Here is a 15,684-nt window from a genome sequence, read left to right as displayed (position 1 = left end):
CTCGGCTCACCACAGCCTCTACCTCCCAGGTTCAAGTGATTCTCCTGCCTCAGCCTCCTGAGTAGCTGGGATTACGGGTGTGCAACACTACGCCAGGCTAATTTTTGTATTTTTAGTAGAGATGGGGGTTTCTCCATGTTGGTCAGGCTGGTCTTGAACTCCCGACCTTGTGATCCACCCACCTCGGCCTCCCAAAGTGCTGGGATTACAGGCGTGAGCCACCGCGCCCGGCCATGATTCTCCTTCTGTAGGTGGAAGAACTGGCACTGGGAGCATGAAAACCTTGCCCAGGTGGCAGAGCCAGCTTTGGACCCAGGTCTGACTTCCCGCCTCACTCCCCTTGCCTTGACAGACACAGTAATTCAGAGTTGAACTTGGAACAGAGTTTATTTTCCATCACTATAAAACATTCTCAATGAGGTTACTGGCATTAAAAAGGTGGGAGAAAGGGAAGAAAATGTGGTTGAAGAAAAAAAAGCCTTTGCTCTTGACAGCTAGGCAGCCACAGCGGAGGCCGCCAGGCTGCAAGGGCAGAGTTTGGGGGCAGAGCCCGGTTCTGGCTGCACATGCCCCGGAACAGAGGGGGCAGGGGAGGGTCTCTGTAGGTGGGAGAGGGCCTGGGGGCTGGGAGGCAGCCTGGCCTTGTGCCCTGCAGAAGGGACCTCCTGGGACTTTATGGAAGCTTGTTTTGCCTTTGACTTGTAACGAAAATGCCTCTCATTATTGGGAGTGGGGTTGGGTGGGGGTCCCCAGTGGCCAGATCACGTGGGGTCTGGAGAGCAGACATCTGTGGCCCTGATCCTGGCGGCCAGTAAGCAGGGCCTGTCTTTTGCCTGGTACAAGGCTTGATGCGAAGAGACCCCTGCCCATCCTCAGCAGCATGGCAGCCAGGGGTGAACCACAGGGGAAGCTGGGACACTGGCCCAAAGGCCCGGCGCCCTGCTGTGCTGCCTGAGCCCATGGCACCATGGGGCCCAAGGTGGTGATGATTTCTCTGCTCTTCCCACGGGGCAGGCAGCGGGACACATCCTGGAGACAAGGTTGGGGAGACAAACAGGTGCCCAGGTCAGGGCTGATCATAGCAGTTACAAAAGCATCCTGTGAAGACGGGGCTGCAAGACAGTGCTGACAAAGGAACAGGACCCAGGAAGACCAGGCATGTCCTGTGGAGGGGCCGGGTCTTGGCAGGGGGCAAGCAGCTGTCCCCAGTTCTTGCTGGTGATCAACAAGTGAGGCCGCTGCTCCATTCTACACAGGACAGCATTTCCAGGGGTTTCCAGTATTCTGTCTAGATTCACGAAGGTCAAAGGCCTTAAGAATCTATGTGTGCCTTTCTATCTTAGGTAAAGAAGAGAAAGAGAAAGCAAATTCTCGTTACTCCTCTTTCAAAAAGTTCATTAAAAGCCAGGCTGGCAGCTCACACCTGTAATCCCAGCACTGTGGAAGGCCTAGGCAGGAGGATTGAGAGGAGTTCGAGACCAACCTGGGCAACACCGTGAGACCCGATCTCTACAAAAGAAAAAAAAAAAAATTAGCTGGGCGTGGTGGTATGCACCTGTAGTCCCAGCTGCTGCGTCTCGAAAAGAGAAAAAAAACAGGTGTATTAGATCTGTGTGGGTAGGCATGCGTGTGTCTTGTGTGTTAATTTAGGTGCCCAAAATAGCAAGTATGTAGGAAGCCAGAAAATAAGGCTTAGGTCTCTTTCAACCCTAAAATCTTCTAAATATGTTTTACTTCGTTTTTAAAAAGACCTTATTGATGGAAATAATAGATGCCCGTTTAAAAAAATGCAGAAGTGGAGAAAGATGAAGAGCCTCAGAGTCCCGCAGAGAGCAGCACCCCGTCGTCCTGCTGTCCCTGCCCATCTCCCTCAGAGGACGAGGCCCCTTTATCCCAAAGCTGTTGTCACAGGTTACATACAGATTTGTATCTGCATCCTTGCTCTAAGTTCATGTACCTGTGACTGAGCTCTAACAGGGTGGGCAACAGTCCAAAGTCTGAGGGTCCCTGCCTCTGGAATGCCCCTGCTAGTAGAAATGCAGGGACAACAAGGGGACACCGGGGCCCAGGGTCCATGGCAAGTCAGCCCGCCCCCGCCCACTCCTGGGATCCCACTACCTGAGGCAGCTATAGTTGCTCCAGAGGAGGCATCAGGGCCTCCCCGGCTGCCCCTGGCTCAGGAGCATCCCCCAGGGCTCTGGGCCTGCCTCTTGGGAGTCGGGCCTGGGCACTCTGCCCCTTGGCACAGAGCTTCGTGTGTTGCTTCCTCCCAGTTCCTGATCCAGCTGTGTCTTCAGGGGCCTGAGCCCTCCCACCCCCGGGCCCCTTGCTGGCAGGGAGCTCGGGCTGGGCTGTCCCCTTCTGAAAGGCCCTGAGCTGCTGGAGAAGCTGGCTCTTCCTGGTACAGCTCCTGTGACACAATGAGACCAAACTCACTCAACCCCGTGGGGGCCGCACCTCCCGGCCCTCCTTACTGAAACAGGAGAAAAGCAGGTGAGCCCAGCTCCCATCAGAGTAAGAATGCAATTCAGGCGGCCCATCACTGCTGACACTGCTGGGACCCAGTGGACATGGGCAGGATGATGGAAGCTGTGCCGTCCCCCTCACCCTGTGCGGTGGGTGCAGCAAGACCTCACCACAGGCGGTAAATGTGCCAGGTGGAGGGCTTGCTGCAGAAAGCAGAGGTGGGACGTCCGCAGGTGGTGAGAGGCCCCTTGGTGGTTACCGTAGCCCCAGGGAGGAAGGAGATGCCCCCTCTGTGTCTCCCAGAGCTGCCATCTCTTCCTCCTCCTCCTCCTCACTGTCAGAGGAGCTGTGGCTGGAGCTGCAGGGAGAGAAATAGGTTTCTGGATGTGCCCACTCCACCCGGTGTTCCAACTCCTGTTGGGGCTTGAAGCACTCGGGCTTTGCTGGTGACCCAATGCAAGAGGTCAGCAGCCACACTGGAGGCTGGTGGACGTCCTGCCAGGAGGTGAGGGCAGGTGTGGGTGATGCCCTCCAGCCTAGACATGTTGGGCTCTATTGCATGGAGCCCAGCACGAGGAGGTGTGCCTCGTGCCCCTCTTCCCTCCCTGCAGGGACCCAGGGGGACTGTAGGCCAGACCCTGTTCCAGGCTAAAAGCACTTTCCAATGGAGAATTGATCCAAGCCTTTTGAAGTCCCTGTTCCTCCCCACTGGGATCCACCAGAGGCTCTGTGAGGTCAACAGGCAACTCTGCAAAGTAGAGGCTGGTATGGGGTAGTCACTGCCCTCCGGACCTTTCTGGGGACAGGTGGTCTGGTGGCTCCATCTGCCGCAGGTCAATAAAGATGGTGGGGGCCTCTGTGTTAAGCCTCATGCCCTGGGCCAGCTGCAGGCCTGGCCCAGCCTGGGAGCCCGGCTTCCTTGAGGCACATCTGAGATGAGAAAAGCAGGTGTTGTGGAGTCAGTTCTCTGTGATAACTCTGTGACCTGCGCTGGGTTTGTCCAGTCACAGTGCTCGTGGCTGCCACCCAGTGAGTGCCCACTCTCTACCGACGGGCACATTAAACACATTTGCTCTTTACTCTTCAGAACAGCCTGCGAGATTTAGGCCACCGCTGGCCAACAGAACATCCCTAATGATGGACATGCTCTCTATCTGTGGTAAGTGTAGCCACTTGCCACAAGTGGCTAAGTTTACATTTAAGCCAGTTAAAATCCAATGAATAAAAAATTCAGTTCCTCAGTCACATGCACCACGTTAGGTATTTAATAGCCACACACGGCTAATGGCTGCCATAGTTAACACTGCAGTTCTCTCCATTTCTTTTTCTTTTTTTTTTTTTTTTTTTTTTGAGACAGAGTCTTGCTCTGTTGCCCAGGCTGGACTGCAGTGCCGTGATCTTGGTCACTGCAACCTCCACCTCCTGGGTTCAAGAGATTTCTCCTGCCCCAGCCTCCCAAGTAGCTGGGATTACAGGCATGCGCCAACATGCCTGGAAAATTTTTTTGTGTTTTTAGTAGAGATGGGGTTTCACCATGTTGGCCAGGCTGGTCTCGAACTCCTGACATCAGGTGATCTGCCTGCCTCAGCCTCCCAAAGTGCTGGGATTACAGGCATGAGCCACCACGCCCGGCCAGGTCTAGCCACTTCTGTTAGGTACTTTTGGTTTCCAGGCACAGAAACACACTGTTGGTCAGGTGAAAAGGGATTCACTGGTTCTCAGATTCCTCAAGTGTGGAACAACCAAAGTGTGGAACAACCAAAGTGTGGGGAGGGCAGGCATATAGAGGGGTCTTACGGGACCCTGGGGCCCTGCCTCCACCTCTTCCTCTCCCAGCTTCACTGCAGCTTGCCTTTCTCCCTGTGGCAGGACAGGTGGCTGTCGCCCTTCCACCCCTAACAGAGACACAGAGATTGAAAAATCCCACGGCTGGGGTCACATGCCCAGGGCTGGACCAATCAGCTGTGGCCAGAGGGGCAGGGTCACGTGACAACCTTCCTACTCTCAGGGAGGAAAGGAGGGTTCCCACTGGGTTTGAAGAAAGAGCAGATACTTTAGGGCTTGAGTCCCAGCCCTGCCATTTGTGGCCAGGGAGAGTCAACCTCTCTGAGCCTTGGTTTCCCCATCTCTAAAATGGGGATGACAGGAACGACTGCCTGATCAGATGCTTGAGAGTGACTGAGAAAATGCACATGGAGTGCCCCGCCCTTGGTAGGCCCAGTCAGTGCTACAAAACCATAGGGCCATTCTAAAGGACCACAGGAGCCAGGCCTGGCTACAAGTCCCACCTGCTTCCTGACTCTGCCTTGTCGGTGTCCTGGGGGGTGTCGGCAGGCACCTTCTGGGCACAAGCAGAGGCCTTGGACTGTGTGGTGCACAGGAGGGCCAGCTGTTCCATGAGCCTGTTGTGGGCGCTTGGCACCGTGTGGTCTGAGGATGGCCAAAGGAGAGGCTGATTAGCGGGGACTTGGCCCCACTTGTGACTTACAGCAGCTCGAGCCTCAGGACCCCTGGGGTCTCCGCATGTGAATGGACCTCGGGCTCCTCCACTGCCCCCCGCCCAGCCCTCTCCCTACTCAGCCCTCTGAGGACTCCACCTCTAGCTCAGCAGGGCTGAGGGGGGCAGAATCTTTATGAGCAGGGCCTGTGGCAGCAGGGCTTTGTGAAGTAGGAGTGACGTATTTTTAAGTTTATCCCACTTCCTCGCACCCCAGTCCCACTTGTCACAGGTGATCATAATGAACAGTTCTGTGTGTTGACTTAAAAAAAAAGTAACAATAGGGTCATCCTCTATAGGTTTTTTTTCAACTTCACTTTTTTCACTTTGTATATTACATGCTTCCATGTTAACCTACGGAGATCCCCTCATTGAGCCGCAGTGTATTCTGTGCTAAAACGATCTAGCTGGACTCCTACTGAATATGGGTTGTTTCCAGCTTTTCAGATTTTTAAACAACACTGCAGCAAACATCTCTGAACACACATCTTTACCTACTAGAGTAAGAGTGTAAGAAAGATTTTCTAAGTGAAATAGTTTGATCAAAGGGTTATGTGCCTTTAAAATAGAGAATACATTCAGCCGAGCGCATTGGCTCACACTTGTAATCCCAGCACTTTGGGAGGCTGAGGCAGGTGGATCCTGAGGTCAGGAGTTCGAGACCAGCCTGGCTAACATGGTGAAATCCCGTTTCTACTAAAAATACAAAAAAAATTAGCCAGGCATGGTGGCGCATGCCTGTAATCCCAGCTACTCGGGAGGCTGAGGCAGGAGAATTGCTTGAACCCAGGAGGTGGAGGTTGCAGTGAGCCGAGATCATGCCATTGTACTCTAGCTTGGGCAACAAGAGTGAAACTCTGTCTCAAAAAAAAAAAAAAAAAGAAGAGTACATTCTACCCTACTACCCTCCACAAAGGGAGTGCCAGTTACACACACATACACACGCACACACATGCCCTCCAGAATGGCTGGTTCTCTACCTCCTACCTTATGGGGTTTGAATTACAAACCAACAAAATGTATTTAACATAACATGGGCTGTCAGTCACAGGGGAGTCTTTGCTTTGGGACCAGAGGCGGACGCGCTGCACCTGCCCTGGCTCCTCTGCCTCAGACCTGCCTCCCCTCACCTTTGTGGCCTGAGTGGGTAGGGAGGGGTTGGAGAACTTTCATTTTATTTGCAGGACTTCCCAGAGCAAAGCCATGAGTGTAGTGACAGTGGTGACATCCTTTGCCTCCCTTTCTAAATGGGGAGGCCAGGGGAAGCAGGAGTGTGCTTAGGAGCTGACTGTGCACAGAAGTTGGGGCTTCCTTCCCCCAGGAAGGAGGAGGAAGGAGGAGGAAGGAGAAGGAAGGAAGGCCAGCCAAGGAGGTGGGGAAGAGGAGATATAGGTTATGGGGTGGTGTGTGGAGGCCTCTCCTTTGTCCCTAGGACCTGGCCCACGCCTGGCACATAGCAGGCGGTCACATATATGTTGAATGAAGTCTTTCGGGGACTGGCAGCATGAGTGTTCAGGGCAGGGCCAGCAGGGAAGACATGTGTGGGCTGCAGGACTGTCTGTGACCAGCCTGCAGCCCTCTGTGTCTGAGGGGCCCAGGAAGGTGCTGCTTGTGGGGATTCACGTGGGCTCCGTTGTTCAAGGTCAGACCTTGAACTTGGCGGTGGTCAGCTGCCCACCACACAGTTCCAGGTGCACGATTTCCCTGGTTGTCTTCTTGCCCCGCCAGACTCTGAAGGATGTCATCCAAATCCCACGCTTCAAGTTGCTGAAATCATTAAAACCAGTGATTATGAGGATGCTGAGGGGTCCCAGAGGCACGAGTACCTGCTTCACAGCTGCTGTGACCCACAGAGATGGTCACAGGATGTTGGGGGTAGAAATCAGGAATTAAATGCATGACAGAGTTTGCAAATGGGCTGACCCCACCTTTCCATTACAGATTGAACGCCTTCGTTAAGGTGGGTCTACACTTTGCCACCTCCTTCCTATGCTTTCTTGGGGATCAGTACTTTACTTTTGTTTTTGGCACAAAGACGTTGTCTGACCTGAAGGAAACCCTGTGTTGTTGTTTCATTTTGTTTTGTTTTTGAGACCGAGTCTCACTCTGTCGCTCAGGCTGGAGTGTAGTGGTGCGAGCTTAGCTCACTGCAACCTCCACCTCCCAGGTTCAAGTGATTCTCCTGCCTCAGCCTCCCAAGTAGCTGGAATTACAGGCATGCGCCACCACACCCAGTTCATTTTTTTTTTTTTTTTTTTTTTGTATTTTTAGTAGAGACGGGGTTTCACCATGTTGGCCAGGCTGGTCTTGAACAAACACCTGACTTCAGGTGATCCACCTGCCTCCGCCTCCGCCTCCCAAAGTGCTGAGATTACAGGCGTAAGCCACCACGCCCAGCCTAATTTTTGTATTTTTAGTAGAGATGGGGTTTCACCATGTTGGCCAGGCTGGTCTTGAATGCCTGACCTCAAGCGATCCATCTGCCTGGGTCTCCCAAAGTGTTGTGATTACAGGCATGAGCCACCGAGCCCAGCCAAACCCTGTGTTGTTTTCAGAAACACTATTTAGGTTCATACAGCTTCACAATGTTTGGAGGTTAAAAAATTTTGTTCTTTTAAGAATCAAGCTGTTCCAGGCAGGAGCTAAAACTGGAAGGCTTGGCAGTGAGCACTTAGGGGCAGAGTGAGTGTGAGGAGGAGGGAGGAAATTAATCAAGAATTTGTGTTTATCATATGACCTTTCAACTCTTTGCAGCCCTCTAAGTGGAGAAAAATAAGTTTTTAGGTGAGCAGAAAGAATGGTTGATTTAAACAGTAGTAAAGATGACTTCTGTGTATACCTGGTGCCAATTTTCTCTAAGCTGTTAATAAAAATTATCCAAAATGTGTAAAACCAAGAAGGTGTGATGGTTACTTTTCTGTCCAGTAGACAAGATAACTCCTCTAGGACATGAATGTGACAAGCGTATCTCTGCATTCCTCTCTTTTTCCCCAGGGTTTTACAAAGTCCCAATTTTTTTTTGAGATGGAGTCTCGCTCTGTCACCCAAATTGGAGTGCAGGGGCGTGATCTCCATCTCCTGGGTTCAAGCGAGTCTCCTGCCTCAGCCTCCCAAGTAGTGGGACTACAGGCGCGCACCAGCACACTTGGCTAATTTTTGTATTTTTAATAGAGTCAGGGTTTCACCATGTTGGCCAGGCTGGTCTCGAACTCCTGACCTCAGATGTTCCTCCTGCCTCGGCTTTCCAAAGTGCTGGGATTACAGGCGTGAGCCACCACACCTGGCCAAAATCCCAATTTCTTATGATCTCATTAAACCGGCGCTGTCATCCTGCTGGTTCCCTCATGAATGCACTAAATACAACTTTTTAACAGGTGCTCACTAGTTTATGAGAATGAGGACTTTCATATTTTGAGATAAGGCTTTGACAGAACCAGGTTCTATATTTTAGATATGGCTATATGTATTTATGAACATCCTTGGGAGTGGAACTCCTTTTTTCTCTCTCTTTTTAAATTTATACATAATTTCTTTCTTTCTTTCTTTCTTTTTTTTTTTTTTTTTTGAGACGGAGTATCTCTCTGTCACCCAGGCTGGAGTGCAGTGGTGCGATCTCGGCTCATTGCAAGCTCCACCTCCCGGGTTCACGCCATTCTCCTGCCTCAGCCTCCTGAGTAGCTGGGACTACAGGCGCCCGCCACCACGCCCAGCTAATTTTTTTTTTTTTTTTGTATTTTTAGTAGAGATGGGGTTTCACCATGTTAGCCAGGATGATTTCTTTTTTTTTTAGAGATGAGGGTCTCACTGTGTTGACCAGGCTGGTCTTGAACTCCTGGGCTCCCGCCTCGGCCTCCCAAAGTGCTGGGATTACAGGTGCGAGCCGCTGTGCCTGGCCTCCTTTTCTCTCTTTAAAGAAGGCAGGCCCTGCTTGTTCTGTGTTCTTGTTAACCCTTCCCCAGGATGTGCTCTGCTGGGACCCTCCACCCCTCTACTGAGACAGGTACATGGAATGGGCCTAAGGTCCTAGTGGGCCAGCCCTCAAGCTGCTTCTAGCCCCAGTGCATGGGAACAGCGGCCATGCCGCAGGTAACAGGCCTGCGAAAGAGCCAGGCACGGGGAGGCACCTACCTGGAGCGAGAGCACTGGTGGTCCCTCCGGAGGCTCCACAAGGGGCATTTTGGATCTGGGAGCTGACTCCACAGCGTGGCAGGGCGCCTCCTTCACCCCGCCTTGGTCACTGCTGGTCGGGCCGCAGGCATCTCGGGTGACTTTCTGGAGGATGTCTTTCTCTATCATCTTCCTTCTCTCCTGTCGGAGGGCCCGGCGGTTCACAGATTCTTGTAAGGCGGTGCTGGGGGGCTCTGCCTTTGGGTCTCCTTCATGGCAGGAGAGAGTGGCTTCGGCCTGTGGGTCCCAGGGAGGACCCTGGGATCCTTTGGTGTTGAAAGACAGGCTTCCAAGGTCGCCTTCCAGCCACCTGGGGGTCTCCTCGGCCATCCCAAGAAGAGCGCGGACCTCACCACAGCTTTCAAAAGGCCTGCCAGCATCTCTTCCTTCCTGAGAGGATGCATCCTTTGTCCTTGTGTTCTGCCTGCTCCCAGGTTCTGTGGCCAATTCTGCAGGCACCAGAACTGGCTGTCAAGAAAACAGGTATGTTCAGTTAGCATCCTCAAAAACATGCTTCAGGGAATGTTTTTCATAGTAAAATATGTAGATTTTTTTTTTGAGGTGAAGTCTCACTTTGTTGCCCAGGCTGCAGTGCAGTGGTGCGATCACAGCCCACTGCAGCCTCGACTTCCCTGGCCCAGGCAATCCTCCCACCTCAGCCTCCCAAGTAGCTAGGATGACAGGCACATACTACCAGGCCCAGTTAATTTTTTTTTATATTATTTTGTAGTGACGGAGTCTCTACAACATAGTTGGTCTTCCAGGCTTGTCTCAAGTTCCTGGCCTCAAGCTATCTTCCTGCCTCAGCCTCCCAAAGTGGTGGGATTACAGGCATGAGCCACTGTGCCTGACCTCTTTTAACCATTTTTAACTGCACACTTCACTCTACTAAAAATACAAAAATGAGCCAGCACAGTGGCACACATGTAATCCCAGCTACTTGGGAGGCTGAAGTGGGAGGATCGCTTCAGCCTGGGAGGTGGAGGCTGCAGTGAGCGGTGAGGGCACCATTGTATTCCAGCCTGGGTGACACAGCAAGATCCTGTCTCAAAAAAAAAAAAAAAAAAAAAAAGACAGTTGGAAAGCTGCTGTTGAATACGGGCTGGCTAAAGACAGCACCACTGAGATATCCTGCTATTTAAATATAAGGCTAGAGTGGAATGTATTGTTACAGCAATGAAACAATATTTAAATTATCAATAATGATAATGTTGGGGCTCAGAAATTGATACCCCAAGCTGGAGTACAAGCCATCCTTCCACCTCAGCCTCCTGAGTAGCTGGGACCACAGGCACACCACCACACCCAGCTAATTTTTTAGTAGAGATCCCACATTACAAAAAAAAAAAAAAGAAAAAAAAAAAAAGAAAATCATCCAGAAGAGTTTCTGAAGTAATTGATTGTAGAAATGAAGAAGCAAAATAAAATCACATGGAAATTGTTCCACCTGAACCCACCAGAATTCTTAGCCACCCTGGGGATCTCTCGTGTGGGATTATTTCAAACCTAGGTCTAGGAATGGCTGGGCTGATGGGGGATTTCCTTCAAGGTGATGGGCGGGGGCATGTCCTGGTTCTGGGAGATGATCTGGTTCGGTGCCCATGCCCTCCCATTCAGTAGGTTAATGGTTCTCAGCAGAACACCTGAGAGAAGTTACGCTGGAGCTAGGCCCCGCCTCCATTTTGGAAGTGGGTTAGTGCCTCTACACTGTTTTCTTTTTTTTTTTTTTTTTTGAGACAGAGTCTTACTCTGTTGCCCAGGCTGGAGTGTGCAGTGGCGTGATCTTGGCTCACTGCAACCTCTGCTCCCCCGGGTTCAAGCGATTCTCCTGTCTCAGCCTCTGGAGTAGCTGCGATTACAGGCACCTGCCATCATGCCCAGCTAATTTTTGTATTTTTAGTAGAGATAGTGTTTCACCATGTTGGCCAGGCTGGTCTCAAACTCCTGACTTAAAGTGGTCCACCCATACTGGCCTTCTAAAATGCTGGGATTACAGGCATGAGCCACTGTGCTCAGCCAGAAATGGGGTCTTGCTGTATTGCCCAGGCTGGTCTCAAACTCCTGGCCTCATGGGAACCTCTGTCTCAGCCTCCAGCACTGGCAACACAGGCCTGCGTTGGCACGCTTAGTCCACATTTGCTCATTGTCTCCTGGGTTGTCCCTCCCACGAGGTCCAGCTTGTGTGCTTGCTCAGGCACTGATGGGCCATCTTCCTCCCTCCCACTCCCCACTGTAGCCTGTAGCAGTTTAGTTTAGCAGTTTAGTAAACCAGAGTTCCTGTGTACTCGCCAGGTGCTGGGATGAGCCAGGTAGCCATGAAACCAGCTGGGTTAAGGGAGAGACATTTAGGACAAGCAGTGATGACAATGGCCAGAAGCTATTCAGGATGCCATGGTAGAGAACAGGATAGGAGTGATCAAGAGGAAGAGAAGGGTCAAAATTGGATGGAAAATCAAGTCTACATGCCCGCCCTAAGGTGCTGGGCTCGCCAGGAGAGGGAGGTGCGTGGATGTTAGATTTTGGGCATCTGAATACCTTGGGTTGTACCTGGGGGGGGGGGGGGGGAAGGACCAGGTATCGTGGAAATGCTAAACCAGTGGTTTAGACCAGTCAGTTTAGACTAACAATGCACACACACAGGTGTACACTCTTCTGTGTCCCACAGACCTCAGGAAGGGACTCTTCAGCTGCAGCGACCCAGGCTCTGGACTTGTCGCCATCAGCAGGATCTTCAGCCAGCTCCTCCGACAGGTCTGGAATCAGGGAGGTTTGGTTTCGCTGGAAGATGAACAGCTCCTCTTCCCCATAGTCCGACTGTGGACAAATGAGAGGGCTTTTGAAGGACAAGGTAGCAGGCAGAGCCCTGAGGGCCTAGCCACCCCCCGCTCTCCACTCTCACTTCCAGCCCAGCCCACCCAGCCCGTCCAGCCCTGCTGCTCAGGAGCCTGGGGGAGATCTGGTTCTATCCCAGTCAGCCTTGCCATGCGCGGCTTCTTGCCACTGTTTAGAAATCGGCTCGGCAGCACCACCTCGTGGAGGTGAGATTGGGGCTCCTGGTTCTGCAAATACCTCGCATACAGCAGGTGCTTCATTAATGCCTCGTGTGACATGAACAGGGCAGTGAGGTGGTAGCTGAAAGAGCAGGGTCCAGCCCTCCCCATCCCCTGTGACCCTGAACCATCACTTACACAGCTTAGTTTGTCTTCTTGAAGGGGCTGGGGCTCATACTCTCAAATGAGACTGAAGGTGTGAAAACACCCTGAGCACTAAGGCATGGGGTCCCCTTAGGTAGTCCTCAGCCTCGCCATGCACTGGATGACGTCTGAGGTCCCTGAAGCTCTGTTGCTGGTGCCCAGGTAGGACCCAAACCCAGCCCATGCCTTTTAAAACCGTCACATTGTCTCTTAACACCCAGTGCCAACCTGTGCACTGAGCAGCCCCCCGCCAGGAGCATCTTTAGCAGGGTCTTACACCTGCACCTAGGGCTATTGGTCTGAGCGTCTTTGAGGGCCATTTCAGGGACCCCAAATCACAAATGCAGAATCCCTCGAAGGCTTATCACAATGCAATGGAATTGTGCATTCTCAGTGGGTGTTCTGGCCCTGTCCTGCCCTGAGAGAGTGGAGAATAGCAGAATGGAAAGGACAGAGCTTCTGCATCGAGTTGACCTGGGTTCCAAGTGAGCGCCAAAAACTCCACTGAAAGGGTCTCCCAAGATGCTGAGCACCAATACCCATGTTCAGAGATGACAATCAAGGCAGAAGAAAGAGTAAACAAGGAAATAAGCACCCAGAAAACACAACTTTGAGTCTGGCCATGTGATTTAAAGTAAAATGACAACAAACTGCACAGGTCAGCGGGAGAAGTCTTCAGAGAAGTGCTCCAAAGCTGTCCTGGCCAGTGTCATGCCTGCTCTGGTAGGAAGGACAAGGCATCCAGGGAGAGAGTTCTTGCTTACCAAAGAGGAGTCTGAGTCCAGAGATGGGAGCTGGTCTTTGACAGCCTTGAGGATGGCATCCCAGGGCCCCATCTGGGAGGCCCAGGGAGAGCCCAGCGAGGGTGCCATGCCTTCATCGTTGGATGCCATGAGGGCCCAGGCTTCCAGATGCCTTCTCAGTGCACCATCATCCGAGGAGCTCTGTGGGGCACACAGGGTGATGGAACAGGGTCCAGGCCACCGAAGGTCAGGAGAGCAGGGGCTGCCCTACCAGCTGTAGGAGACCAAACAGGCTGGCAGGCCTCACCACCTGCCTCAGTTTCCTTCTAGTTATGCAAGCTCCTGTTAGTGCCAGGGTGTGTGTGTGTGTGTGTGTTATGCAAGCTCCTGTTAGTGCCAGGGGGTGTGTGTGTGTGTGTGTGTGTGTGTGTGTGTGTGTCCCCACTCATGCACACGTGTGTGTGTGTGTGTGTGTGTGTGTGTGTGTGTGTGTCTCCCCACTCATGCACACATGTGGAGCCTGCAGGTATATAATGTATATAGTGATATATACATAATAATATACAAATATATGTATTGATATAATTATGCCTATGTAGATATATGTACATGTTATATAGAATGCCATATGTATGATATATGATATATAGGTATATTTTATATATACCCCATATAACATAACTATTCTCTTCATTTCATAGGCTCAGGGTGTTTAGTAAATAGCAACAGTGGACTCTGAATCAGGGGGAATTTCAAGTCCTACTACCCTTTGCTGCCCTTTACCAAGGAACAGAAGACACCTTGCTTTTTTGTTTTGGAGACAGGGTCTGGCTTTGTCGCCCAGGCTGGAGTGCAGTGGTACAATGATAGCTCACTGAAGCCTCGGCCTCCTGAGCTCAAGTGATCCTCCCACCTCAGCCTCCTGAATAACTGGGACTACAGGTGTGTACCACTACATCTGGCTAATATTTTTATTTTTTGTAGAGATGGAGTCTCCCTGTTGCCCAGGCTGGTCTCAAACTCCTGGCCTCAAGTGATCCTCTTGCCTCAGCCTCCCAAAGTGCTGGGATTACAGGCATGTGCCACCGCGCCTGGCTGACAGTTTGGAGTCACCAAGTGATTTTTTTTTTTTTTTTTGGAGTCACTATTCTGACCAGCCCCTGCATTTGTATCTTAGAGTCTTAAAGGAGATGGTCCTGTTCTTCAGGGGGCTGGGGAGCTTGAGCTTGAGAGCTGGGGGGTGAGGGTCCTCTAGAGCCAGTGTCAGGAGAACTCTGCAGCTCGAGAGGCCGCTGTGGCTTTGGCCCTGCAGTCAGTGCCCCTTCATCACCAATCAGGGCAGCGGCAGGAGATGTGAATTGGGGGCTGCTTGCTTCCTCTGTACTTCTGGGGCCAGGGCAGGTGCTTGGTGCACTCTGAACTGGGAGCAGCAGGTTGGGGACGCATCTGATGCACACACCCAGCGGGTGTTTTTTGTAACTAGAGCTCTGTTCCGCAATTCAGGGAACAGTATTTCTTAGGGCAACAGAATCATCAGGATGAAGAGGGCCTCCAGAGACTCTGATAAACTCTTCAGGCGGACAAGACAATAGGGGAGGGAACGGCATTACCGGCAGAAGGAAGAGCATGTACAGTGGCTCAAAGGAATGAACCGCCCAACAGGTTTAAGGGAAGAAAATGTCAGTTGCTGGAATCTCCGGTGAAAACGGACCAGACAATGCAAGGCCCTGAACGCCAAGCTGAGGAGCTCGGCGCATGCAGAAGGCGAAGGGGAGGCTCAGAGCCGTTTCTGAATAACGGCCTTCCGGCTCCGTCGCGAGGTGGGTTTCTCAGCTGCAGCCTGTTAGCCCCGCCACAGCCCCGCCCCGGTTCCCAGAGCCCCGCCCCCAGCCGGCCGGCCACGAGGCTGCCGGTTGTTATGGCAACCAGACGCCAACAGCTTCCCGGGTCAAGCTTTTAAATTTTAAAGCTATGGAAGTGGAAAGCCCATCGCTCCTCCTCTCACCCACCCCCAGCCCGTATTTCCCCGCGTTTTGTTCAACTCCCTGCAGGCGCAGCAGGCTCGAGGCCCTCACCTCAGGTCTCTGCCTCCACTCCCCGCGCCGTCCTGACAGCGCTATAAACAGCCTCCAGCGCGTCACTCCGGTCGCGTCCGCCCCTTGGGCCGCGCCGCAGGTACACAGGCTGTCCCCTTCTTCGGCACTCTCCCTCTCAGGGGAGCTTTACATTACTAGACTGCCTCCGCGTTCCCCCCACCCGCCCCGCTCCTCTTTCGGGCGTTTGCGCGTCCTGCCTCTCCTGCAATGGGATTGGTTCCTCTGTAGGGCGGGGGCGGGGCAGGACAAACACCACTAGCTCATTGGCTACCGCGGGCATCAGACAGCGAGCCGGGAAGCTGACCGGAAGGTCCGGGTGCGGGACGTGTGCATTCCACGGCGCCCGGGAGCTGTGCCGGTGCCGACCCGCGAGCTTCCCGGCGTGCTCCGCGCCCTCCCGCAACTACTTCCGGGGCGGGTGCCGGGGGCGGTGGCCCGGCGAGGGAGCGTGGCGGCGAGCTGCTCGGGGGGTTGGCGACGGCAGCCCGAGGGCGGCGCAAGGCCTGAGGCCCAGCACAGGT

At 52.7% G+C, this 15,684-nt stretch overlaps 2 protein-coding genes across 17 annotated transcripts in view; one reads left to right on the top strand and one right to left on the bottom strand.

Moving 5' to 3' along the window:
• Positions 1-368: 368 nt before the first annotated feature.
• DNAAF8 (dynein axonemal assembly factor 8) lies at positions 369-15,517 on the bottom strand. Of its 11 annotated transcripts, none has more exons than XM_054533398.2 (11): positions 15,143-15,517; positions 13,089-13,268; positions 11,798-11,944; positions 9,092-9,598; positions 6,613-6,730; positions 5,564-5,656; positions 4,755-4,896; positions 3,259-3,396; positions 2,726-2,824; positions 2,119-2,410; positions 369-1,029 (listed from the first exon to the last, which is right to left on the bottom strand). In XM_054533398.2, the coding sequence occupies exons 2-10, from the start codon at positions 13,215-13,217 to the stop codon at positions 2,128-2,130; spliced, it is 1,656 nt and encodes a 551-aa protein (XP_054389373.1). In that variant the 5' UTR covers positions 13,218-13,268; positions 15,143-15,517; the 3' UTR covers positions 369-1,029; positions 2,119-2,127. The 11 variants fall into 11 exon arrangements, 10 of the variants coding, with proteins under 10 accessions (XP_054389373.1, XP_054389374.1, XP_054389372.1 ...); XM_054533399.2 differs by lacking the exon at positions 15,143-15,517 and adding an exon at positions 15,077-15,098; XM_054533397.1 differs by lacking the exon at positions 15,143-15,517 and adding an exon at positions 14,678-14,894.
• The window catches only part of ANKS3 (ankyrin repeat and sterile alpha motif domain containing 3), a 39,138-nt gene continuing 38,952 nt past the window's right edge, over positions 15,499-15,684 (top strand). For 5 of the 6 annotated variants that reach the window (XR_008514371.2, XR_008514369.2, XM_063717547.1 and 2 more), the window contains exon 1: positions 15,499-15,682. The gene's annotated coding sequence lies outside the window, so the exon portion shown is untranslated. The remainder of the gene's footprint in view (positions 15,683-15,684) is intronic. The other variant, XM_054533388.2, reaches the window with a different exon arrangement.

The sequence above is a fragment of the Pongo abelii genome, chromosome 18 (genome assembly GCF_028885655.2).
Source record: "Pongo abelii isolate AG06213 chromosome 18, NHGRI_mPonAbe1-v2.0_pri, whole genome shotgun sequence".
Taxonomy (NCBI): domain Eukaryota; kingdom Metazoa; phylum Chordata; class Mammalia; order Primates; family Hominidae; genus Pongo; species Pongo abelii.
This window is presented reverse-complemented; position numbering and strand designations above follow the sequence as displayed.